Raw genomic sequence first — 26,570 nt, forward strand, 5'->3', positions numbered from 1 at the left:
TAAATACATTACTTTTTTGTTTTGTTTTGAGACAAGGTCTTGATGCCATGACTCTTCGTTTCCCAAGTGCTGGAATTACAGGCGGGTTACCATGCCCGGCGTTTAGGACTGTTTTGTTCCTTGTTTCCTTTTTTAAATAGGCGCCCTTAGCGGCGGTTTCTTTACCTGGAAAATGAACCAGTTGAAGTACGTATTTCTTTTTGAGCAGCAAAAATATTTATTATTCTAGACTTGCTTAGAGTTAGGACGGAAAATCAGTCTCACGAATCTCTACTAGTCCACTGGAAAGAAATCTGACGTCTCCAAGCAACTGGGAGCAATTGAGGTCTGGGTCACCAATGGCAGGGGCAAGGTTGGGGCGAGTATGAAAAGAGACGCCGGAACGGACTTTGCGGGCGCCGGGGACGTGTTTTGCAACGGACCAGGGAAAGGAAGTGTACTTCGCCAATAAGGGTCTCCACTCCCGGCACTCGCCGGTCACTCAGGGCTGTGCAACTTAAGTGGATCTGAGCCTTTGAGTTTCTGGAGACCCGCAGAATCAGCTGGAACTCCTAGACCGGCTTGTTCCGGTAGCAGGTTAAACAGGTTGACCTTGGCTGCTCCTCTTTGCACTCTGCAACCCCTTGTCGAAGCAGATGATGTCGTGGGCTGCTGTCAGTCTGACAAGGACAGCTGCCCGATGCTTTCGTGAGCGATGCCTCGGGTTCCGCTTGGGTCCTTGGTGCGCCTCCCAGCAGGAAACCCCCGGCTGCGGTCCAGCACCACACAGGACGCTACGTGTCAGCGCGGCGGTCTCCGCGGGACACAATAAATGGTCTAAAGTCCGGCACATCAAGGGCCCCAAGGACATGGAAAGGAGTCGAATCTTCTCTAAACTCGCTCTCAGTATCCGCCTGGCTGTTAAAGGTGAGAACCTAACAGTCCTCACTGCTGATTGATCACAGAGGCCCTTTCGGTGCCCAAGGCTTCACTTGATCCCCACCTCCCCAAGCTGAACTAGGGCCAATTATTTTCTTCGCGTTTTCCAGTTGTCATCCTTCTCCTACCCATGATTCTCAAAGCACCCACCTTCACTGAATATTTCTGTTTTTCTTTCCAAAAACCTTTCAGAGAAGAAAAATCTTTCTTAGGAAGAGAAAAATGACTCCATCCAAGGCTCTAGTTAGGTAGGTACTAAAGAGATATAAACCTTAAGAGTCAAGTCAGGGTTTAGAGAGGCCTCAGCGCTTAAGAGCACCTGCTGCTCTTGCCTAGGACCAGCGAGTGTTTGGTTCCCAGTACCCACATAGCCGCTAACAACCACCTGAAGGCCAGTTCCAGGGTACTCAACCTCCTTTTCTCATCTCCATGGGCACCGCACGCATCATGCATGCAAGTAAACACATAAATCTTTTTTTCAAAAGTCGGCTGTGTGTCTTTCTCGAAGGAATAAAGCAAGCCTTCTTCCGCTGCTTTTACTACCACTGAAGGTCATGGCAGGCATGCTGAGTCGAGTCATTTCTTGCCTAGGCTTCACTCTCCCTTGCTAGAACTCCTGAGACATTTTCCTGGAAGGTTGGTTTGGAACCATGTATCTGCTCAGTGGTCCAACTGTCTTTGTTTGTTTGTTTGTTTGTTTGTTTGTTTGTTTGAGGCATGGTAGTATTAGGGGGAAATCCTGTGAAAAAGTGTGGATCCAGAGTTAGGAAGATGTAAATTCTTTTAGTGTCTAGGTTGGTTCAAAGGCTTTCAACAAGTGGTTTAACTGCGAGTTTCAATTTTCTGTAAAGCAAGGATAATACCCACCTCGAGGTGGCTTACAGCATACAGAAGGCATTACGTCGATGTTAATTTACCCCTACAACTCGTGCCTGATGCTTCCCTTTGCTTCCTTTTCTAACAGTTTTGATTTAACCAGCATGTTGTTAGAGTATAGCCTCTCCAGAGCCTGAGCCCGAGTCCAGTGTCATGTGAGCATCTCAGAGATTATGCACTAAGAGAGCAAGAGCAAGGGTGTTGTTATGATTCAGCCACTTCATCTGACAAAAGTGGAGTTTGCTGAAACCGAGCAAAATGATAGCTGTCCCTAAAGGCAGAGTGAATCAGGAACTTCCAGGCTGGGTATGTAGCCCTGTGGTAAAGCACAGTATTTAGCATGGATAAGGCCTTGGGTTCCATTTCCTGTATCGCCCACCAAAGACATTTCCGTTTCCTGTATCCCCCACCAAAGAAACTTCTTTTCCAAAATAATTCTCCGTATTCCATTGAAATAATGAGATTTTGTTTGTTTGAGACAGAATCTCTCTCTTCCTTTCTTTTTTCTTCCTTTTGGTTTTTCAAGACTGGGTTTCTCTGTATAACAGCCCTTACTATCCTGGAACTCACTCTGTAGACCAGGCTGGCCTCAAACACACAGAGATCCACCTGCCTCTGCCTCCTGAGTGCTAGGATTAAAGGCGTGCGCCACCACCACCTGGCCAGAATCTCACTCTTAACTGAGACTGATCCAGAATTCATTATGTAGTTCAGGCTCCTGCCTAAGCCTACTGTGTGCTGGGATTGCAGGTGTGCACCACTATGCTTAGCTAGATGAAATAATCTGCCTGCCTCTCTCTCTCTCTCTCTCTCTCTCTCTCTCTCTCTCTCTCTCTCTCTCTCTCTCTCCTCTCTCTCTCTTCTGTCTGTCTGTCTGTCTGTCTCTCTCTCTCTCTCTCTCTCTCTGTGATTGTATTTATACGGACATGTAGAGATCAGAGGACAACCTTGGATTGTCCTCAGCCACTGTCCACCTTATTTGTGTGTGTGTGTGTGTGTGTGTCACAGCACACACATGAAAGTCAGAGGTCAACTCTCTGGAGCTGGTTTGTGCCTTCCTCCTTGTGTGGACTCTAGGGATGGGCCCATGCTGCTAGGCCTGTGCAGTAAGCACTTTTGCCACCATATCTCTGGCTCATTTTTTTTTTAATTTTTGATTCAGGGCTCTTAATGGCCTAGAGTACACCAAATATGCAGGCTGGCTGGCCATAGAGAGTACCAGGATGTGTTTCTGCCTGCTTGGTTCTGGGATTAGAAGCTGGTGCTGTTTTTTTCTTATATGTGGGACCTAGGATCAAATTCAGACCCTTTGCTTGGAAGGCAAGCATATTACACACTGAGCCGTCTTCATTAGATAGCATATTCTTTTTTTGTTTGTTTGTTTTTCGAGACAGGGTTTCTCTGTAGCTTTGGAGCCTGTCCTGGAACTAGCTCTGGTAGACCAGGCTGGCCTCGAACTCAGAGATCCACCTACCTCTGCCTCCCAAGTGCTGGGATTAAAGGTGTGCACCACCACTGCCTGGCAGATAGCGTATTCTAATGGAGAGTAATCTGCCGTTGTTTTGGGGTTGGAAAGGATGGAAAGCACTTATTTCTCTATACTAGGATGAGATGTCTTTGATCATTCTTTTCCCTTTATCCAGAGGGAGGCCCCAACCCTGAGAACAACAGCCACCTGGCCAACATCTTAGAGGTGTGTCGAAGCAAGCATATGCCCAAGTCAACTATTGAGTCAGCACTGAAAACAGAGGTGTGTCCTCAGTTTCTTGTTGTTGCTATTGCCCACAGCCCTCAGAGGTCCCTATTTGGAAAGCCACCGAAAACTCCTTAAATTATCAGAGAGAAGGAAGGGTAGGAACATGGTTGACCTTGCAGCCCAGAGACCTTTGGGGGTTCTGTCTCCTTGGCCTTTGGTTAGAGGAGCATGACTGGGCGAAGGATACGTAGACAGTATGGAAACCCATAGGGGGTAGAGCTGCTTTGGCAAGCTTGGAGAAGATGGGCTAGAAAGGGCAGGTAAGACTAGGGGAAACCCTAACAGTAGGTTGGAGAAAGCTTGTTTTTCTTTCCAGATATTTGTATCTAAAGGAAAAAAGCCAGTAAAAAGAGAGGTTAAGGGTGATGGTAACGGTGGGAGTGGGAGGGATGTTGGGCTCCAGCACATCTTCCTCTGGAACAGGTAAGGATTTGAAAGGTTAATAATCATCTTTTTGTTGTTTGATTTTGAAACAGGGTCATTTTGTGTAGCCCAGACTAGCATGGAACTCCTGATCCTCCTGCCTCAGCCTCACAAGGACTGAGCATACAAAGGTGTCTCTTCACTCCCCAGAGTAATCATATAATAACTGGCAGTTATCGGGTTCTGGTTCCTGACCAAGTCCTTTGATAAAAACTCTACATGCAAGACCTCAGTGAATCCCAAAAGTGACATAAGATGGATTCTAAGGCACAGAAAGATTTAGTGACCTTGGATTTAGATCATGCAGAAAGTGACAGACCCAGACCCCAGAGCTCAACAGGGAGTTTGAATTTCTTCTGTGAGAGTGGAGGGGAGGAAAAGGAAAGATACAGGGCATGGTGCTTTTCACGACAAGTTCTGCATACGTGATGTTTCTACAGCAGAGCCCAGCAGCCCAGGGCTTGGGGCATTGAGGATTCCTAAGTAGGTTTCCCATGGAATGGAATGCAGGAAGGTGATCGAAGGTTGCAGTGACTATGGGCAGGGGAGTGGATCTGGTTAGGGAGGGAGGAGGCAGAGCTGGGAAAAGCTGTTCAGGAACTGGGGAAACAAACTCCCTTTTAGAAGGAATAGTATTTCCAGTGATGTCAGAAGTTGATACCATTGGCCTCCCCTCAGAAGATAGAAACAAATGTAAAGACTTGAGAGGCCAAACTCAAGTAATTCTTGAGAGGTCATACACAGAGCCACTGTTTTAGTCTCTGTGGTTTGGTGCTCTCATGAGGGCATTGGGACATTAAGAAACAGGACAATGGATTTTTTTTTTTTTTTTAAATCACAGAAAAACAAGGGCGTTCATTTGCTGTATGAGTGTCGAGGTCCTGGTGGCTCTTCTCTGCTGATTGAGGCATTATCAAACAGTGGTCCCAAGTGCCATTTGGACATTAAATATATCCTGAACAAGAATGGGTAAGTGTGCGTATGTAAGGAGGAAGGGGACAGAACCTTGAGGCTCCAATTCTATGCAATGCAAATGCTGTTGGTCCTCAGCAGTATTTCAGGTTGTAAGCATACTTCTTCCTTAGTGGAATCCAATGTGAGAACTGGTTTTCCCTTAATGTCTTCTGAATGATATAGGATCCCATAGGTATAAATGAGGTCTTTTCCTCATTATTCCATCTGTAGCCATATGATGTTCCAGTCTTAAAGCATTCCACCAGGACAGGAGTTTTAATGGAATAGGAAACAATGAGCAAAATTGTATCCTGCAGACTCCAGTGAGTTCAGAAAATAGAAGATGGGGATGTTCTCGGACAATCCTGTTACCCTGCATCAGCAGCATCTTCCTCATGAAGAGAGTTGCTGGGTGTCCCCGGGTGCTCCAGGGGCCCAGGGGTAAGGGGTGGGGTTAGAATGCAGCACTTAGTGGAGACTGAGCTTCTAAACTCCTTCATGCCTTGTCTGGTCCCTTTCCTGTCAGGGGAGTGATGGCCGAGGGAGCGCGCCATTTCTTTGACAAGAAAGGAGTGGTTGTGGTCGGAGTGGAAGACAGAGAGAAGAAAGCTGTGAACCTGGAGCGCGCCCTTGAGCTGGCAATCGAAGCAGGAGCTGAGGATGTGAAGGAAGCTGAGGACGAAGAAGAAAAGAACCTTTTTAAAGTGAGTATGGAGGCCGGTAAGATGGCTCAGCTTGCTTCCAAGCCTGACACCCTGAGCCTTTGTGTTTGATGGGCTTCCAAGAGTCCCCAATAGATACCTTAAGGTTTACTTCTGGGCTTTTTCCTTCCTGTGTCTCGGGATACAGACAAGGCAAAAAGTTCACAAGTTGCACAGTGTTATTAAGATAATAATGGAGGATAGGATCTATTCTTCCGAGTTGATGAGAAGGATTCTGAACATTGGAATCTGTGAGCTTAAACCAATGATAATATAGTACAGGTTGCTCCACTCAGGACTTTGCAAGTTCTGTCTGGCATGTGGCATTAATTTCCTGACTTCTCACCTCCTGACTTTGTTTTATCCCTAGTTTATTTGTGATGCCTCTTCATTGCATGAAGTGAGAAAGAAACTGGACTCCCTGGGCCTGTGTTCTGTGTCCTGTTCCCTGGAATTCATCCCCAACTTAAAGGTGCAGCTGGCTGAGCCTGACCTGGAGCAGGCTGTTCACCTCATCCAGGCTCTCAGCAACTATGAGGATGTGATTCATGTTTATGACAATATTGAATAACCAGACTATGCATGTCTCCAGGCTCTTTGCTAGGTTGCATGAGCCTATGCAGAAAATTGGAGGCTGCAACACGTGGGCACCTATCAGAGACCTGGTGCTATAACTTACAGGCCTCAGAGAAAGGAACTCTTAGCTCTGTTGGTGTCACAGGGCATCTGGGATACAAGGTGAGACTAGCCTGCTAGTCTGACTCTCATCTCAGGTGACTGGCCCTTGTCAAGATTTTAAGTGTCTTGTGGTACTATAGAGTGGGAAGTGATCATCAGTAATAACAGCTGTGATTGGTTTTTCTTGGATGCTGCATTGCTGGTATGACTCTTGAGTTGTCCCCAGTTTGTGTCCAGGTTTTCAATTTCTGGACTAATGTTCAGGCCCATGTGCTTATTTCTATACTTTAATATTAAGATTGTCCTTTTCTTTTCTTTTCTTTTCTTTGCTTTGCTTTGCTTTGCTTTGCTTTTTGCAATAGAAATGTAACTGTTCTGTGTGGTTGAATGCTGACCTAATGACCTAAACTTTTTACTCGCTCATGCAGCTAATATTTCTTGAACATTGTTCTTTACAAGAATTGTGCTCTTCCAGAGATCAGGCTGTTCAAGTGATGCTTAGATCTTACTCTGAGATGTAGGACCTCAAAGGAAAGACACTCCACAGGCTGTACCCATGGAGCTGTCCCAGCGTAGTGTGGATTATGTTCATCTTTTTTTCTTCATGTAGTTTCTGTTCCCTTTTCTGGCTGATTATGGCTTTAGTGCCATAGGAAGTCAGGTGTCAGGGAAGGGGCCTCCTCAGGACCTACTTTGACCAACCCCTGTGTGCTCTGATATTGATAACAATGGAGCTATCAGCAGATGGGGTTGTTCTCCTGAAAGGCTTGTAACTAACCTCGATTTGAAAGCTTGAGGACCTCAGAAGGCCATTTTTAGCTCTTTGCAGTGGTGCCAGATGATAGGAGCAGCAATAACCAGAGGGAAACGGACAAAAGGAAGAGCGATGGCTGAGCCAGAGCCTGGCCCTTTGTACCTTTGGCTCTGAGCAGTCACTTCAGGGTTTCGAAGGTCTAGCAGTGTCGACTGCTGTGCTGCGGTATATTAAGCATAGTGAGTCTGGAATGGCTTTTGAATCCAGGCCATCTACCAACTTAAAAGTTGTTCAAGTCAGTTCTGAGCTCAAGTGACTTTTTCTGAAGGAGCCTTAGGTAAAGGACTGTGGAAAGGACCTAATGCTGTGAAAGACACTTTAGCTTCTGGGAAAGGACAACTGGAAAGCCAGGGAGGGAAAAACAAAGCAAAAACAGAACAGCCCAAGATCATCCAAAGTGCATGCCCTTATGCCTCATATCAAAGACATAGTGCTAACCAGGATTTTTTTTTCAGATTTCTTTTCTTTTTTCTTTTTAATTAAAAATTTCCACCTCCTCCCATGTCACTCCCTCTCACCCCACTCCCCCTCCCCCTCCCTCTCCAGTCCAAAGAGCAGTCAGGGTTCCCTGCCCTGTGGGAAGTCCAAGGTCCTCCCCCCTCCATCCAGGTCTAGGAAGGTGAGCATCCAAACAGACTAGGCTCCCACAAAGCCAGTACATGCAGTAGGATCAAAACCCAGTGCCATTGTCCTTGGCTTCTCAGTCAGCCCTCATTGTCTGCCATGTTCAGAGAGTCCGGTTTGATCACATGCTCCATCAATCCCAATTCAGCTGGCCTTGGAGAGCTCCCATTAGATCAGCCCCACCGTCTCAGTGAGTGGGCACATCCCTTGTGGTCCTGACTTACTTGCTCATGTTCTCCCTCCTTCTGCTCCTCATTTGGACCTTGGGAGTTCAGTCCAGTTCTCCAATGTGGGTCTCTGTGTCTATCTCCATCCATCGCCAGATGAAGGTTCTATGGTGATATGCAAGATATTCATCAGTGTGGCTATAGGATAGGGCCATTTCAGGTGCCCTCTCATCAGCTGCCCAAGGAACAAGCTGGGGACATCTCCTTGGACACCTGGGAACCCCTCTAGAGTCAAGTCTCTTGCCAACCCTAAAATGGCTCCCTTAATTAAGATATATACTTCCCTGCTCCCATATCCACCCTTCCTCCATCCCAACCGTTGAATTCCCCCAAGCTCTCCTCATCCTCCCCTTCTCACTTCTCTTTCCCCATCTCCCGTTACCCCCACCCCACCCCCACCCCCTAGCTCCCAATTTTTGCCTCTAACCAGGATTTTTTAGTTTTGCTGGGGACAAATCACCTAAGTATCTGAATTAGGACATCACCAGAATGGGATAACTTGATGTTGATAAACTGCTTTATAATTGATAAAATATGTTATTTGATTTTACAACAAACCAATAAAATAGAACAAGGGCTGAGGGGAGTGGCTTAGTAAATAAAGTGTTTGCCACGTAAATGTGAGGACCGGAGTTCAAATCCCCAGAAGTCATGTGAAGCCTACATAGAGCAGTGTGTGTGTTATTCCACTGTTCCTATGGGAAAGTGGGGGCTAAGACAGGAGAATCCCCTGAAGCTCGTGAGCCAGCAAAGAAGAGACCCTCAAACAGGGTGGAAGCTGAACACTGACACCCTCTCCACACACGAACCATGGCACATGTGCCCAAACATACACACAAGCATACTGGCATGTCATATACACCCATGTGCACACATACATGCACAAAAAAGATTTGAATAAAAAAGTTACTTTATGTATAAGTTATCTCACACCTAGGGCTGAAGAGATGGCTCTCATTTTTTTTTCTGAACTAGGGCACTCATATATGCATGGCATACACTCACATAGACACACACACATAAATAATAAAAAATGAAAATAAATATCATGAAAAAACAAAGCCCTCAAGTTATCTTGTACCAAATGAGGAAGAACGGGTCTAATATGGCATCTTATGTTGATAGTGCTTGCGTATAAAATAGCCCTGGTTTAGAAATGTTGAATATAAACTAAGCTGAAGGAATGTGACCATTTCTCAGCTGAAACCTGAATGAGGGGCGCTGTTCTTAAAGGGACCCGTAGGAACGGGCCTCAGCCAGTCTAGAAGCATTTGTTTGTTAATCTGGATTGTTGTGGAACCAGTTTTCTTACCCCAGCCGCAGCTGCCTGCTGTTCTGTCTGGTGAGGCGCCTGTGAGGGTGGCTCTGCACTGACCCCTGGTGGTGCCCTTTGCGCTCCTGCAGTTCACAAGGAAAAGCAGAAACGAACAGACTTGGGCCTTTCCTGCTGTTTCTGGATCTAGTTGAGACCATGAAATACAAATAAAGATAGTCATAGCCGTACACTGTAGCTAAGCACAAGAAGTCAACAGGATTGGAGGACACATAGTAAAGACATTTAAGAAGAGAAAGATTTATGATAAATAGTCTGATTTTCATCCGTATAAAAGTAAATTTTGTAACAAGGGCATCTGTGTTTCAAGCAAGAAAGCTTAGAGTTTTCCTTGGTATATTGTCTTTGAAATTTCACATGGTTATCATGAAGGGGGTTGCCAGGAATCTCAGAGTAATAATAAAAGTTTGGGCGTGGGCAGGCAAAAGTATGGCTCTTGATATTGCATGGAAAAGCCCCAACAGTCACTATAAAAAAGTTGTCTTTCTGAAAATACTCTATATCAGCTGGCTATGGTGACCCACACCTGAAACCCCAGCCCTTGGAAGGCAGAGGTGGGAGGATTGCTGAGGGTTTAAGGCTACTTGGTCTACATATGGAGTTCCAGGCTAGCTGAGCTACATAGTGAGACTTTGCCTCAACAAAACCAACCAACAAACAAAAGAATATTTTATATCATAAAACGTTTAAAATATAATATTATATAAAGATTCAAAGTTACATCTATGTTGGGCTAGGGAGTAGCTCAGTGGTAGAACATGTGCTTAGCATGTGTGAGGTCTCTGAGTTCAGTCTCTGGCACTAAAAAAGGAAGCATAAGTACTAGATATAGTGCAACTGAAATTTTGAAATATTTAATAATACTATGTCAGAGTTCTGCCTGCCTCTGCCTCCCAAAACGCTGGGATTAAAGGCATAAGCCACCACCACCCGGCACCTCCCTAGTGAGTTCAAGGCCAGCCTTCTCTAAAGGTCAACACTAGGGAGACTATTCAGAAGGATTTAGAGTTTGAGGTTAGAAAACAAAACCAAAAGCCAAAAACTAAAACCGTGCTCAGATTATAGCCCAACTAGGAGACAGACAACATCTGGAAGTCTGAGCATAAGGGTTTTTGTTTTTATTTTTTTAAACAAAACCAGGGTCTCATTGTAAAGCCCTAGTTATGCAGAACATATGGGACTTGAACTTCCTGCCTCTGGCTCTGTGTGCTGATTACAGATGTGAGCCACCACACCTGGCTCTGTAGTACCTTTATGTCTGAAAATCGGGGCTGGGATGACTTACATCATCTTATCTTTGATCACTATCTTAGTAATACAAAGTTATTCACTGCCTTGAAGCCACACTAGGGTTATGTTCAAGTGTCCTTGTGACAGGCTTTGTCTACAACCCAACTTTGACGTGTGTGTGTGTGTGTGTGTGTGTGTGTGTGTGTGTGTGTGTGTGTTGGGACTGAGCCTAAGGCTTTCCTAAGCAAAGGCTGTGGAGACCACCAAGCTTTATCTCCAGCCCCGTATCACTAAGTTGCCCACACTGGTCTTGAACTTGTGATCCTGTTATCTTAGCCTACTGGGTAGCTAGAATTATAGGCCTGTGCTAGCAAGGCTAGCTTATATAGACTCTTACAGGAAGTGCTGCTGTGGAGCTGTGCATGTGGCAGATGACAGAGTATTTGCTTAGCGTGCACAAAGCCCCAGACGTGATCCCTAGCACCACGTAAACTGGGCATGGTAGAGCACACCTATAATCCTAGCATTAGACGGGGAAAGAAGCAGTGTTCCTGTGTATAACTGCTGCCTTTCTGCAAGAGGCCCTGGTGTGTCAGAGGAATAGTGAATGCTCTGGTCCTAATCAACTATGGAGATTCTCCAGTGCTGCTGAGTTACTATTTTAAAACTCTGCACATGCGTGTGGGCACCAGCTAAAGGGCAGCTTTCTCTGTCATCCTCAGGAACACCATCCACCTCTGGGACAGGACCTCTCATCTGCCTGGAGTTGAACAGTTAAGCGGGGCTGGCTGGTGACAGTTCCAGGGGTCCTCCCATCAGCCTTCCCTTTGGGGTTCTGCTGATTACACTCAGTTTCTGGCACTTGCAAAGCGAGCACTTCACTGACTGGCCTTTCTCCCCAGCCTCAGTTATATTTTTTCAAATTTTATAGCAAAAAAGATAATAAAGCTTCAACCCCAAGTCTCTGACTCCTGGGTGTTTGTTTAATTGTTATGGACTTCTCTAGAGATGTTCTGTGGAGTCAGTGGGTCTGGCAGAGGTGAATGCTGTGCTAACTGCCAGAGTTTCAACCTCATCCTATGTTCAGCCACTGAATAGGGTGGCACCCTCACCTTTTTTTCCCTGTATCTTTGCTTATTACAAAAGGGTTATTTTTATTTATTTTGAAATTTTATTTTACTGTGTGTGTGCACATGTGTGCATCTGTACAACGTATGTGGGTGTCCAGGAGACCAGAAGGAGTTACAGGCAGTTGTGAGCCGTACCAGTGTGGGTGCTGGGAACCAAACTGTATTCCTTTACAAGAGCAGCAAATACTCTTTAACTGTGAAAATATCTCTATCCCCCTACTTTTTTTTTAAGTTAGTAACTGCGAATGGTAGTATATGCCTATAATCTGAGCACTGGGAAGACTGAGGCAGGAGGATTGCCTGAACTTGAAGTTGGCATGGGTTAGGGAACAAATTCTGCCTCTGCTAGTCTTGAACAAAAACTTAACCTCTTTCTACATGACTCTTCCCCTGTGAAGTGGGCATGTTAGTGATACCTAACTTACAGGGATGCTTGACACGTAAATACTTAAAATATTGCTTGGCAACCATAAGCATTCAGTGCAGGAGAGATGGCCCAGTAGGTGAAAAGCAAATTCGCAGACCTGAGTTTGAATCTCCAGAACAGATGAAGCCCTAAGTGGTAGCGCCCACATCTGTAATTGCAGTGCTCCTATGGGGAGATAGGAGAAAGAGGCAGGAGAATCCCTAGATGCTTGTGGCCAGCCTGCTTGGAGTGCTCAGCAGTAAGCAACCAAGAGGTCCTGCCTCAGTCAAGGTGGAACCCAAGTCAATCTCTATACGCATGCATACGTATACACACACAAACTGCTTCCCATACACATACACACACAAGGTAAAACACCCCTGGCTTCCTCAGGCTCCTGAACTCATGCACACATTTCCTTCACTCCCACATACATACAATAATTAAAAATAATGAAAATAAATCTTTCAAAAATACAGTCACCATTTATGCATTGTAATCTGGCTTCCACACTACCACACACACATTATAGGGTATCTAGGATCTCTTTGGTATTTGTAGCGGAAGGCTTTTTATTCTTGTTTGTGTGCATATATTATTTTATTATATTACTATATCATAATTTGTTTAGCCATTCTCCCCATCAGTGGCTATTTGGGTATCTACTTAGAAACGAGCTACAATGAATTTTCTTTACTTTTGCTTACTTACAAAGTACTGTTTGGGATAAGTTTTTACCAGTGTGGTTTTAAAATGAGTACTATTTTTTTTTCTTTTTTTGGTTTTTTGAGACAGGGTTTCTCTGTAGCTTTGGAGCCTGTCCAGGAACTCACTCTGTAGACCAGGATGGTCTCAAACTCACAAAGATCCACCTGTCTCTGCCTCCCTCCCAAGTGTTGGGATTTAATCTAGAAGAAAATACCAGTAATTTTTAAGAAATCATATTTGAAAGAATCTTCTATAAGGTATGTATATTGTTCCTTGATGACATGTAAACTAACTGGTTCAACAGGTAATCTAAAATGTACCCTGCTCTATCTCTGAATTTAAAAAATTTTCATAAATCAGGTGATAGGTTTACTGGTATTTTTCTTTTGTGAATCAAATCCATTGATCTTTCCCCTAAGACAATCCATTTATTGTTTTTATTGTTACTTCTGTGTCCCATTGTCACTGTGTTCTTAAAAGAATGAAAGTGTGCAGCTAGCATGTAATTGGGCTGCACTTTCTCAGGCCCTGGCACTAGGAGTGGGTGTGACTCAGATACCCAGAGGCCAGCCAGTATAAAACTGGGAGACAGCCTTTGAAAGGCATGGCCCAGCTCGGAGGCTCCACACAGTAGTAATGAAGAGAGGGGAGAAAGCAACCCCCAGAGAGAAGATAAAATACACGACTAAGCATAACTGTGGAAATTGCATTCAATTACGAGTGTCCCCATTTGACATTCAACACACACACACACACACTTACACACTTTGTTGTTTTGAGATAGGGTCATGCTCTGTTATGTGGTCCTGAGGAGTGTACCTTGCTGTGTAAACTAGGGGCCCTCATCGTGAGGCAATCTTCCTGCCTTTGCCCGCTAAGTGCTAGGATAACAGGCACATGTGCCCTACTACACCCAGCAGGTATTATAAATATACTATTAAAGGTAGTTGGCATGCCAATTTGAATGACAACTGCTTTCTTGCTCACTTGTACCCCCCCACCAAGTGCTAGGGGCACAAACCCAGGGTCTTGCACATGCTGGGTGAATGAACCACTGGACTCTGCCCCCCCCACCTGACAGCTCCTGTTTCTCTGCTTATTTTGCAAATTGCAGTTACATTAGAGCAGAATAAGTGCTTGGGTGAAGAAAGTTCCAGGAGCCCTGAGAGCACATCAAAGGGCCTTAGCCCCATTTGAGAGGTAGGGGAAGCTTCCTCAAGGAGTGATGGAGAACCAAGGACTTAATTCTCCCCTGAAGGAATGCGAATGGGAGCAGAAATGGAGAACATTCAATACAGAAGAACATAGTACACACAGGACTATGTGGGGAGGGGCGGGGGATAGATTGAAAAGTTGAGATTTATTTGAGGAATTATTTATTGGTATGTGTGTGTGCCTGAATGTATGTATATGTATGACATATATGCGTGGTGCCTGTGGAGTTTAGAGGAGGTTCGATGCCTTGGAGCCAGATTGACAGGCAGTTGTGAGCCGGCCAGTGTGGGTGCTGGGAACTGAACGTGGGTTCTCTGGAAGAGCAGCCAGCACTTACTACTGAGCCATCTCTCCAGCCCCATTTGATTCATGTTAAAACTGATGGGATAAGTGTGTAAATAGGGTTTGCTAGGATCATGTGTCCGATAGAAAGATCACTCTGGTGTGAACACACTTTAAGTAAGAGATTTTGATGGAGCTGGGCGGTGGGGTGCAAACCTTTAATCCCAGCACTCAAGAGGATCTCTGTGAGTTTGAGGCCAGCCTGGTCTACAGAGCTAGTGCCAGGACAGGCTCCAAAGCTCCAGAGAGACCGTGTCTCGAAAAACCAAAAAGAGAAAGAGAGATTTTGATGGTTTAAACTGTGCTAGTGGGGCTAGGATAGAAGAGAGGCGTTAAGATTGGTGGCCGGGGAAGGAAAATGGAGAAGAGCTCACTAATTACCCAGTGTCTTCCTTGGGGAAACTGAAGATGAACAGGAAATATGGAACAGTAGAGGAAAGTAATGGGTTCAGGTTGAACCTGTAGAATCTGAGGTGTCTGTAGGATACTCAAGAGTAGTACCTCTGGAGCTCGGAACAAAGACCTGCCTGCACGGGAATCCTCAGCACATAAGGTAACTGCAGCATGGAGATGCTTTTGGCTTTGGCTTTGGGGGCTGGGAGACAAACAGTGGACATGAAATTTGCAAAGAAGGCCTTTGGAGGAAAGGTAGAAGCTTATTTAGGTCAGCTACTGGAGACGTTAAGTGAGATTACATACCTGGCATCTAGTAAATGGCTGATGTTTTCCTCTCCAGAAGAAAAGATTATTCTAGATAAGGAACTTCAGTAAATTGGGGACTTAATCAAGTGAGAGAACACGAGACTTGAAAGTCTGTTGAAGGAAAACGAGTTGGGCACAGTGGCACAAGCTTTTAATCCCAGCACTCAGGAGGCAGAGGCAGGCAGATCTGTGTTTCAGACCAGATTAGTCAACATGGCAGTCCCATGGCACTGTAAGTTACCTAGAAGAAGACTCTTTGTCTCAACAACAAACGAGAGAGAGAGAGAGAGAGAGAGAGAGAGAGAGAGAGAGAGAGAGAAGACGAGAGAGTTAAATATTATGGGGTGGGGGTAGGAATGAAGAAGAAAAAGAGGATTGTCTGAAACACTGAAGAGATTTGACACTCCAGGCAAAGCCACCACCTAAGGTAAGGGTTTCTAGATGGCAGATGAAAATGGCATCTGAAGACTGTTCTGTAATCTGAAATATGGCACTAGAGCAGTGTCCAGAGAAAGGGAATCCACATTAACTGGGTAGAGTTGGAATCCAAAAACTCGGTGTATAAATTGTTGAAGCAATGGGAGTTGGAAAATTAATCACAATGCTCTTTTGAAATATCACACAGCCAGTACAATTGTTTTGAGACAGTATTTAGTGGCACAGGAAACATAAAAGTGTAAGCACACCACAAAACAATATGGAGTTATTTTTTTGTCAAACGTTGTATATCTAGGTAGAAATAGATAAAACTATCTCCAGGGTAGAGAGTTTCTTTCTACTTTTCCAGTACTTTTCTTTTTAAAACGTGTCCCGCTTTTATAAAATTCTAAGAGCAAAACTGTTGTCCAAAAGCAACTCTAGCAGAACTCAGAATGTGGGGATCCAGATTCCAGCACTTCTCTAGCCTTTGGGGATGGAGGAATCAGGACCCATGGGTGTAGCCTCGAAGGTCTGAGACCCAGGGCGATGAGAGAAGTAGCGAGACCGCCATCCTGCCCGCAACAGCGGCATCTGGGGCCATGGGCTGCCCAGAGGGACCGTGGAGAGCAGTAGCCTCAAGCCTGGAAGCACCGAGCCAAAATTTCCCCGCCCATCCCGTGCCAGACGCTTCGCACCAGCAGGGGCGGGACACGTCAGGACGGCGAGGTCGCGGGAAACCGACAATCGGAGGGCCGAAGGTTCCGGTTTTCCGAGGGCCTCTGCCGCTACAGAAGACGCCTCCACGAAACCCAGGAGCAGAGCAGCCGCCGAGGGGAACGGCGCCAGCCCGCGCGCTCGCCCCGGTTCCGCGACTGAGTAGAGGTGGGGTTGTGGGCGGAGCCTCAGGCCGGAGCTCTGATTGGAGCAGCCCATACCTTGGGCAAGCGAGGCCGAGGGCGCCAGCTCGTGATGCACCGGGGCGGGGCTCAGCGCTCTGTCCGTGATTGGCTAGGAGCGAGAGGACGGGCGCTGTCTCTCCGTGATTGGCAGGTTCTAGACCGCCCTCGGAAATCGTCCTGACTTCGCCCATTGGCATCCTGTGAGGGTAGGCGGGATTGGTTCGTCGTGATTAGCTGGCGGCCGAGAGTGAGGGTGTTGGGAGCGAGCGGGAGGAGGGGCGGGAGGATCCGACTCCCTCCCGGTTATTGGCTGGCAGCGTGAGCGGGGGTGGGGCCAAGGCCCAGCGGCTGCCTGGGATTGGCGGGCGCTGGCATGAGTGACGGACAGCGAAGCTAGCTGCGCGCCCAGCGGTTTGTTTTTCGGAGCGTTCCTGAGGTGGAGAACAGTGGCCGGACGGAGCGACTTCTGGACTTCGGGACTGGCGGGCGGGCGGGCCGAGCGGCGCCGCCGAGGCCGGGCTGGGCCGAGCCGGGGAGCTCCGGGGATGTAGCGGGCCATCCTGCTCATGCCACAGCGCCCGGCCGCGGCCGGAGCCGGAGCCTGGGGAGGCGGCGGGGGCCCCGAGCGCAGCCAGCGCAGCTCGCGGCCCCCGAGCGGAGCCAGGCCCGCTGCCGTCCCCGCCGCCTGCTCCCCCGGCATGCAGCCCAGGCTGCGGAGGTGACACTTCGTGACTGTAGCCGCCGCCGCCGCCATCGCCACCATGGGTGAGTACCGCCACCGCCCCGGCCTGGACCCGCGCTGCTTCGCGACGCCCCGCCCCGGGCAGAGGGGAGGAGGACCCTGGGCCGACGCCTGACAGGCATGGACAGCCTGCCGGGCCCGGGGCTGGGGACCGAGGACGGCTCGCCCGTTCGCGGCGCCGCTACCCGGGCGGCGGGTCTGGCTGCTGGGACCCTCCGGGGGTGTCCTGCCGGCCAGACCCACTGGGCAGCTCTCTTTCTGGGCACGCGGCCGGCGCATCCCGGGGAGGGGTCTGCGGGACCAAGGCCCGTGCTCGTCGGGCCGCCCACTCCGGTCCCCAGCGAGCTGGCCCGCGAGCTTGAGGGTGGGGGAGCCGGAGCTCAGTGTGGGGCCGGGGCTGGAGCCTGGTGCAGGCCCAGCTGCTGTTGTGTCTTTTCCTTGATTTGCTTTTTTTTTTTTTTTTTTTTTCCTGCCTGTGTCATTTCCTTCCCTTTGCTCACACAGGCTGGCCTGTGAGTTCCCGGGGCTTTGCTCTCGAGCTCCGTGCGCTCCCCTGCGCAGAGGGGGGGAGGGTATGCGGGACTGCGAGACGATTCGACGCGGAACCCTGTTAGCAAAAGCGGGCTTGGGAAATGCGATCTGTGCTCCTCGCAGATTACGGGAAGTTAAGAATGATGGGTGCTGTGGGTTATAGCTCAAACCCTACTTTTGGAAAAATCCGATGGCTGTTATTTTTATCCTGGGCTATCCCTGAAACTATGTAACTTTTGAAAGAGGCATTCGGTACACAAAAGAATGACTATGAAATCATTTCCTTTTTGTCACTATTTGCAGTTCTGCTGTGAAGATGTAATCTAAGAAAAGCTTTTAATGTCTTCCACATAATATTTGAACTGAATTATATTTTGCGTAATTTTGGTACTTTACGAAAAGACTCATCTAAGGAGCATATGACATTTTAAATATGCTTTGCTTCTCCAGTTGGGGCAGGTGTTGCGATGCTCTTGTTTCTGGTCCCAGTCAGGTTCTGCAAAATAATTAGTATTGTCCTAAGTAAGACGGGTAAAATTTAGTGAAAGTCTCCTTTACAGAGAAGTATTCAGTGCTTCTATGAAGTGGCCCAAATGAAAATGGAATGCTAGTGTTTGCTTTGCCCTATAGGAAGGTCAAGTCATTTTTGTAGGCGGTTAAGTGGGTACAGTGGCACATTGACTCAGTTTTGGTCGGCCTCTTTACTCTGATTTTAAATGAATTGCTTTTCCCCCCAGTGTGTCCCTTGTACAGTATGGAAAGGGTTTGTTCATTTGCTGGGTTTTCTGTTCCCTTCCTGTTCAGGGTTTGTTTGTTTTTTCCCTACAGAGGTCTCATCTGAGAATTAGACACAAAAGGAACCCAGTAAGGCTTCACAAATAGATAAATATTTATAATACATATATTCCAATAAGTATTTATGGAGTGTTTATTATAAATGGGGCAGAGGATTCTTTTTGTCTCCCAGGCATCAAACATTTATCTTCTTTTTTTTTTTTTTTTTTTTTGGTTTTTCGAGACAGGGTTTCTCTGTGGTTGGAGCCTGTCTTGGAACTAGCTCTTGTAGACCAGGCTGGTCTCGAACTCACAGAGATCCGCCTGCCTCTGCCTCCCGAGTGCTGGGATTAAAGGCGTGGGCCACTACCGCCCGGCAAACATTTATCTTCTGCTACAGTACTGAAGCAAAATATTTGAATTATGGATTTATATTGTGATAGTCTAGTAAGTTTTCCCTCTTGTCTTGTGGGCGAGTTTTAAACTTCATGTACAGATCTCACACGTAACTTTTTGTTTGCAAAACCAATGTGAATGCCTGGATAATGTGGGTCACATCTTATCATCTAAAATGAAAATAGGTAAGAGCCTGTTTTCACATTTGGAAATGTTTTCAGTTAAGTGTTTAAATATATGGAAAGGTGATGCTGGGAGGAAGGAAACTATGTGGGTAAAGTCCCAAAGAAAAACGAATAGGGAACTTGGTATCTTCTTATTTGACCCTCATGTTACTTTTTACATGTGTTTTTTTGTTTGTTTGTTTGTTTGTTTTGTTTTTTGCTTTTTTAATTTCCAGTGCTGGGCACCAAACCCTAGCCCTGTTAATGCTAGGCAAGTGCATTATCATTGAACTGCATCCCTGTGTCCCCCTCTCCCCCAGACAGGGTTTCTCTGTGTAATAGTACTAGCTGCTCTGGAACTAGTTCTTGTAGACCAGACTGGCTTCTAACTGACAGAGTTCTGCTTGCCTCTGTCTCCCAAACTCTGGGATTAAAGGCATGCACCACCACAGCCCAGCCCCTGTGCTCTCTCTTGAATTTCTTTTCTTTCTCTCTCGTTTTTTTTGTTCTGAGACAGGGTCACCCTGTGTAGCCCTAGCTACCTTGTAACGTGCTATGTGGACCAGGCTGTCCTTGAACTTGTAGTAATCCTTCTTCCTCTGCTTCCCCAGAACCTAAAACCTAATAAACAAACTCAAACGTGTAATGAAAGAAAGTTTTTAATATTTTCACTACTCTTAAACTCCAAGTCAGTGACTAAAGGACTAGAACTAATTTGCATCTCTGCCCTACAGGTGCTTTGATTTATAGTCATGTTTTCCTGAGCTGTTCTATGCTCCAGACTGGAGCCTGTTTGACAACTTGACTTGTTAATGAAAACGTGTCAGATTTTATATTGTCTGTTAGCCCCAGCAAACATCTAGTGGAAACTGGAAACGACACTTACCCTCCTAAATAATAGGAAATCTTTTTCTGTCTGTTTCGCTGGTTTTTGGCTTTGATACTATGTGACTATTGAAATTGAGGTGGACTTTTTTTTTGGACATACTAGAATTTCTTCCAAAAATTATAGTAATACTGTTAATAATTCCTGGGACTTATTTGCTAGTGTTTATTTGCTCTTTTTCTAAATGTAATCTGAAGCTTAGTGGAATGTATTAAAAATGGGCAAATGGACTGGACAGTGGTGGTGCATTCCTCTAATCCCAGCACTTGGGAGGCAGAGGCAGGTGGATCTCTGTGAGTTCAAGGCCAGCCTGATCTACAGAGCGAGTTCTAGGATAACCAGAGAAACCCTGTCTCAAACAAACAAAAAAGGGGTAAATGGGATTTGGAAATATTATAGGAATCTAGGGAACTGGATACAGGATTAAAGATGGTTGGTTTGGGATGATCGCTTGATTTAGAGTTGAAATACTTATAATTTACAGAACTAGGTCTGTTTCTAGGGTTCCAGGGCATTTGGAAACACCTAAGAACAGTCTCATTTGGTTACAATCTAACCCCCATGTAATAGACTCAAGATTAACAACTATTCTGAGAGAACCCTGAATCAGTTTAATAAATTAGCACTTATACTATGAATAGATTTTGTTTTTGTTCTTCTTTTAAAGGTTTATTTTTATTTATGTGTATGTGTTTATGTGAATGTCAAAAGAGAGTGTTAGAGCCACTGAAACTGTGTTTCCAGGAGGTTATGAGCAGCCTGATAAGAGCACTACAAGCTGGGCTCGGGTTCTTCAGAAGAACAGGAAGAGCTCTTAACCACTGAACAATCTCCCCAGTCCCTCAGGGGCTGAGGCCATCCATACAAGACTCATGAGTAGAATTTTGATATATTTTTAAAATTGTTTTTTAATGTGTAATGTGTTTCTCACACACACGTGTGCCTGGTGCCCATGGAGTCGCCTCGGGAACCGGGGTAACAGACAGTGGTAAGCAGCCATGTGAGTGCTAGGAATTGCACCTCTGTTCTCTAGAAGAACAGCTAGGGCTCTTAACCACTGAGCTATCTCTCCAGCCCAGATTTTTTAAAATGAGAATTGGGGGCAGGAAAGATGGCTTTAGTGCATAAGAGTACTTGTTCTGCAAGCATTTACTCCCAAGTTTGAATTCCTAGTGTCCACATTAAAAGTCAAGAATGGCTTTAAAGCTGTAACCCCAACAGGTGGATCTTGAGTTTCCTGCCTGGCTGGTGTACTTTCAGTTCAGTGAGAGACCCCCATTTCAAGGCAGAAAGGTGGGGAAGATAGAAAACACCTGTAGTCTTGTTCTGCTTTTCACATATACGTGGACAGGTGCACATTCCCACACAGTCATATACATATGCACAAACATGCACACAAAATTAAGGATAAATGAATAAAGGAAGATAAAGAATGATAACTGGTAGTAGGCCTAATGGTAGTGCCTCCATTCTCAGCACTTCGGGAGGTAGAGGTAGATCAGGAGTTCAAGACCATTCTTACTGAATAGCAAATGTGAAGCCTATTTGGGCTATTTGAGACCAGGATTCAAAATCAAAACGAAAAAAATAAATAAAATTGGTTTTGATTTTTTTTTTCTTCTGAAACAGGGTTTCTCTGTGTAGCCTTGGCTGTAGTTTTGGATTTTGAAACAAGATTTTAGATTTTATTTTTGTGAAAAGTAAATTTGCTTTCAACTAAACATTACTTAGGGAAATACAGAGAGTGCAAGTTTTTCTGTTTTGTTTTGCCCATTTGACAAGTACATCCTATATTCAGGTGTAGTATTAAGCCCTGGACCTGCATTATTCTGTTCTAAGAGGTTACAGGGAGATAAAGTGAAGCAGAAATGTGCAAACAAATTTAGGTAGAATATTCTTTATCTAAAGTGCTTAGGATCAGGGTTAGGGATATAGCTCAGTGGTAGAGTGCCCTCTAGCATGTGTGAGACCCTTAAGATCTGACTTATACTGAGAGTCAGAAATGTTTCAGGTTTTGTAGTTTAAAACTTTATTTGATTTAGTTGTTTTACTTGTGTTTTGTCCACATGTCAGCATGAGAACCATGTGTATTATTGATGCTGTCAGTGGTCAAAAGAGGGTATCAGATCCCCTGGAACTAGAGTTACAGATGATTTTTTCCCCTGGTTTTTTGAGATAGGGTTTCTCTGTGGAATAGTCCTGACTGTTCTGGAACTCACGCTGTAGACCAGGCTGACCTCGAGCTCATAAACATCCACCTGCCTCTGCCTCCCAAGTGCTGGGGTTAAAGGCATGCACCACCACCACCTAGCGAATTACAAATGGTTTTTAACCAATACATTGGTACTGGGAGTTGAACTCAGGTCCTCTGCAACAGCAACAAGTGCTCCCAGCCACTTAGACATCTCACCAGTAGCCCGCCCCGCCCCCCTGCCCCCCCCCACCTTTGAAAGTATTTGGGAATACTTGCCTAGACCTTACTAGATTAGTATCCCTAGTCTGTTTCAGATTTTGGAGTTTTAGATTAGGTATGCTCGACCAGTAAGTGAGTGTAGGTGCTCTGCCAAAAGTGTATAATTGTTCGCAAGAAGAGACCAATTCTATAATTTAAGGGTTATGACACACCAACACACATACTCACACATAAACATTCTTTAAATTAGTTCCATCAAATATTAAAATACAACGAAGAGGAGCTGACAGTTAGTTTGTTCTGTACTTGCTGTGCAAGCTTGAACCAGAGTTCAAATCCCTAGTACTTATTTGGAAAGCCAGGTATGGGAGTTTGTGCCTGGGGAGGCCTACAAGAGGATTCTTGGGGCTTGTTGGCCAGCCAAGCTAGCCACATAGATGAGTTCCAGTCCCCAAAATGTGGTGGAGAGATGTACAGGGAGATACCTGATACCAACCTTTGACCTCCACAGGAACATGCATAGGACCTTTGAATGAATACACATATGAAGGTGTAAAATGGTGATTCTATTGAGTCTTACGAGAAAGTAGTGCTTTACTTTGTAATGTGTATTTAAAAATTTAGATCCATTAGTTAATTTTGGTAGATTGTTATATATCCTAGTAACAGAACAATAAATATCAGTACTTAACCTTTAGCAAAACTTCAATACTGCTTTTATCTGTCTGTCTATCTGTCGGTCTGTCTGTCTGTCTGTCGGTCTATCTATCTATCTATCTATCTATCTATCTATCTATCTATCTATCTGGTTTTTCAAAATAGGGTTTCTCTGTGTATCCCTGACTGTCCTGGAACTTACTCTATAGACCAGGCTGGCCTTAAACTCAGAGCGGTTCTCCTGCAGAGGCGGATCTCCCCAGTGCTGGGATTAAAGGCATGCACTACCACTTCTTGGCTCAATACTGTTCTTTATAAAAATTACATTTTCTTTAAAGTTTTGAGGAGGGGTTGAGACAGGGCCTTAACCCATAGCTCTGGCTGGCCTGGAACTTGCTATGTGAATCAACCTGGCCTGAAATTCACAGAGATCCACCTGCCTCTACCTCCTGGTTGGTGGGATTACAGATGTGAGTCACCACTCTTGACTTCAACCATTTTCTGTGTGTTTTTTAAACTAGGTCTCATTTGACCCACGCTAAACTTGCCCATGAACTCCTGATCCTTCTGTCTTCATTTCCTGAGTGCTGGATCAATAGGTGTGCATCACTATACCTGGCTGGACCATGCTCTTTAAAGTTTTTTTGAGTGTGTGTTTGTGTGTGTGCACGTCAAAACACAACTTTTGGAAGTCAGTTCTTTCCTTTCACTGTGGATCCGAGCATCAGGCTTCCATGACTTCCTCCTTACAGACTTCACCTCACCAGTCTTCACTCAGGTTCTTGAAGAAGCAATATTTTGTGTGTATAATGGTTTTGTCTGAATATGGTCAGAGTAGAGGCAGTAGACATACATGAAATGGAACTGTCATGGAGAGAAAGTAAAATCTGATGCAGGGACTCTGAAAAACAGGCTCTCTTGAGTTGAGCAGTCTGATCAAATGACCTGGCAGAGCTAAGACAGAGCCTTGGCAAGATGAAGAAATAACATCATTAGTTAAGTGAAAACAAAGATTAAAATATTACTTTAGACTGGGTGTGGTGGTACACTCCTTTAATCCTGGTGCTTGGGAGAAAGGCAGGCTGATCTCTGAGTTTGAAGCCAGCCTAGTATACATAGCAAGCTCCAGGACAACCAGGGCTACCTAGAGAGATCCTGTCTCAAAAAAACCACCACCAACAAAATATTACTTTGTGGATTTGTAAATGCGGAAAAGAGAGTGTGGGGGGTAGTAAGTAGATACCTTGTAGGATGATAATGTTTATTACAAGACATGGTACTTCCTCTAATTTTTCTGGGTTAACCAAGAGAACTCATAAAAGGGAAGTACCTTAAAGGCTTTTCAGATAGAAGTTCAGTGTGGAAAAGTAACTTCCTACTGGAGGCAGAAAGGGGGGTATATTGCCCCACACCATAAGTCAGAAAGAAGAGAAGAAAAAGCACAGGGTGCTGAAAATTGCAGGTTCCTACTTGCTTGTGATTTCTTCGGAGCCTCTACCTCCCTCCCCTCCCCTTCCCTTCCTTCTTCTTCTTCTTTTTTTTTAAACCCATTTAGGAGTTTATTAGAAGAGAGGGGTGCTCACAGGCCTGAGGAAACGTGTGGGGATGGGGGAGCCCTCCCTTCCTTCTTGTGTGTGCATCAGGTACATGTTCACATGTGCCACAGTGTATGTGTGTATGTCATTCCTCTCCTACCACTATGTGGGTTCCAGGAATCAAAGCCCCTTTCCCTGCTGAGCCATCTTTCCAGCCGGTGCTTCCATTTTAAAGCTTGATCTCTGGTCCTTGTTTCATAAATTCCTTGTTTTCTTTGAATACACATTATACCCTTCCTAGATTCCTTTCTTTTAACATATATTTATTTATCTTACGTGTGCATTTTTATGGATTGGCAGGGCACATGTGCCATGGTACATGTGTGTAGAGATTTAGATGGCTCTCATCTTCCTCTATGTGGGTCCCAGAGATCCAACTCATGCAGCAAGTGCCTTCAACCAGTGAGCCATCACCACAGATTCTCATTTATTCTTAGCTGGCCTGGAACTTGCGATAATATAGCTGAGGATAACATTGAACTCCTGCTTCTTTCTATCTCTCAAGTGCTAGGATTGTAGGTATGAAACAACAAATAACCCTCATTTCTTTTTTTATTTGTTTGTTTGTTTTTGGTTTTTTCAGACGGTTTCTCTGTATAGCTTTGGAGCCTGCCTGGCACTCGCTATGTCTGGCTGGCCTCGAACTCACAGAAATCCACCTGCGTCTGCCTCCCACTTGCTGGGATTCAAGACGTGTACCACCACTGTCCAACGTCTTTTGGCTTTTTGAGGGGCCTACCACCTGGCTTCTTTCTTATTTATTTATTTCCATCTTTATCCCTTATTTGATAATTTTTATTTATTTTTTTCTCCTTCAGCTCACTTTGTGAGCTTTCTGGCATAGCTGAAATAGTTTGCTTTTCTGAAAGAATCTATATAAAGAAATTATCTATATATAAATTCTTGCTACTCACATTTCAAAAAATATTTTCATACATTTGTATTTATGTATACTGGTTTGTATATTGTCCATACCAGCTTACTTTGTTTAAGTCCAGGTCCTACTATATAAGCCAATCTGGCCTTGAATTTGCTGTGATCCTCCTGCTTCAGTTTCCCTAGGGCTGAATTTGGAGGCATATGCCATCTTACCTGGTTTGGCCTTTTGGGATGTATATGTTTGTGTTTTATTTTTATTTATTTATTTTTTTTGAGATAGGGTCTCACTCTATCCCAGTTTGGCTTCATACCTGAGGTACTATCTTGAGTGATGAAATTATAGGTGTGTGTCAACATGCCTGTTTCTTCAATCTGCTTTTTAAAATGACATTGTATTTGTTTATTCTTTTTAAAAGTTTACTTATTTATTTGTTTGTTTTTGAGACAGGGTCTATGTCTCAGACAGACTATGTAGTCATGACTGGCCTGGAATTGTTTATGGAGACTTAACTGGCCTCACAAACTCAAAAGGTCTACCTTCCTCTGTCTTCCATTGCTTGGATTAAAGACGGTGCCACCCCTCCCAGCTTGTTTATGCTTTTACTCCAAGAGTTTAGATACCCTGAAGTAGTTTTTAAAACTTTCTTTTTTTCTTTTTTGTTCGTTTTTCTTTTCTTTCTTTTTTAGTTTCTCCTTTTCTTGAGATAAGGGTTTCACTATGTAGTTTTAGCTGCCCTGGAGCTCACTATATAGATTTGACTGGCCTCAAACTCACAGAGATGTGCCTGCTTGTTTCTCCCAAGTGCTGGAATTAAAGTTGGGCTTCACCACTCCTGGCTGCTTTTAATGTTCTAAAGTGAGGTGTGACTCAGCCATTAAGAGCACTGGCTGCTCTCGCAAAAGGTTCAGGTCCCAGCACCCACATGTTGGCTCAGAACCACCTATAACTTCAGTTTCAGGGAATCCACTGCCTCCTTCTTGCCTCTGTAGACACCAGGCATGCATACATGTGGTGCATATACATACATTTAGGCAAAACATTTATATAAAAATAAATTCTTTTTTTTTAAAAATCTTTCTAATGAATAATGCATGATAGATATTGAGCAAATGGTTATTAATGATTAATAAAACTCAGGAATAAATCATAGGGTAGGCTAAGTAGCCCTTCCAGTCT

The 26,570-nt window shown here is 45.0% G+C and overlaps 2 protein-coding genes across 3 annotated transcripts in view; both read left to right on the forward strand.

The window, feature by feature from the left end:
• The first annotated feature begins 431 nt into the window (after positions 1 to 431).
• On the forward strand, positions 432 to 11,430 carry LOC130876760 (translational activator of cytochrome c oxidase 1). Of its 2 annotated transcripts, XM_057773345.1 has the most exons (6): positions 432 to 906; positions 3,438 to 3,544; positions 4,815 to 4,942; positions 5,454 to 5,631; positions 5,999 to 6,100; positions 11,257 to 11,430. In XM_057773345.1, exons 1-6 carry the CDS (start codon positions 636 to 638, stop codon positions 11,302 to 11,304), a joined length of 834 nt encoding a protein of 277 aa, XP_057629328.1. In that variant the 5' UTR covers positions 432 to 635; the 3' UTR covers positions 11,305 to 11,430. The 2 variants fall into 2 exon arrangements, with proteins under 2 accessions (XP_057629328.1, XP_057629327.1); XM_057773344.1 differs by lacking the exon at positions 11,257 to 11,430 and having other exon boundaries at positions 5,999 to 10,632.
• Positions 11,431 to 16,776: 5,346 nt separating this feature from the next.
• The window catches only part of Map3k3 (mitogen-activated protein kinase kinase kinase 3), a 95,798-nt gene continuing 86,004 nt past the window's right edge, over positions 16,777 to 26,570 (forward strand). The window contains exon 1 of the mRNA XM_057773338.1: positions 16,777 to 17,121. Coding sequence (XP_057629321.1) covers positions 17,118 to 17,121 — 4 coding nt within the window. The 5' untranslated portion in view covers positions 16,777 to 17,117. The remainder of the gene's footprint in view (positions 17,122 to 26,570) is intronic.

The sequence above is a fragment of the Chionomys nivalis genome, chromosome 7 (assembly GCF_950005125.1).
Source record: "Chionomys nivalis chromosome 7, mChiNiv1.1, whole genome shotgun sequence".
NCBI classification, from domain to species: Eukaryota; Metazoa; Chordata; class Mammalia; order Rodentia; family Cricetidae; genus Chionomys; species Chionomys nivalis.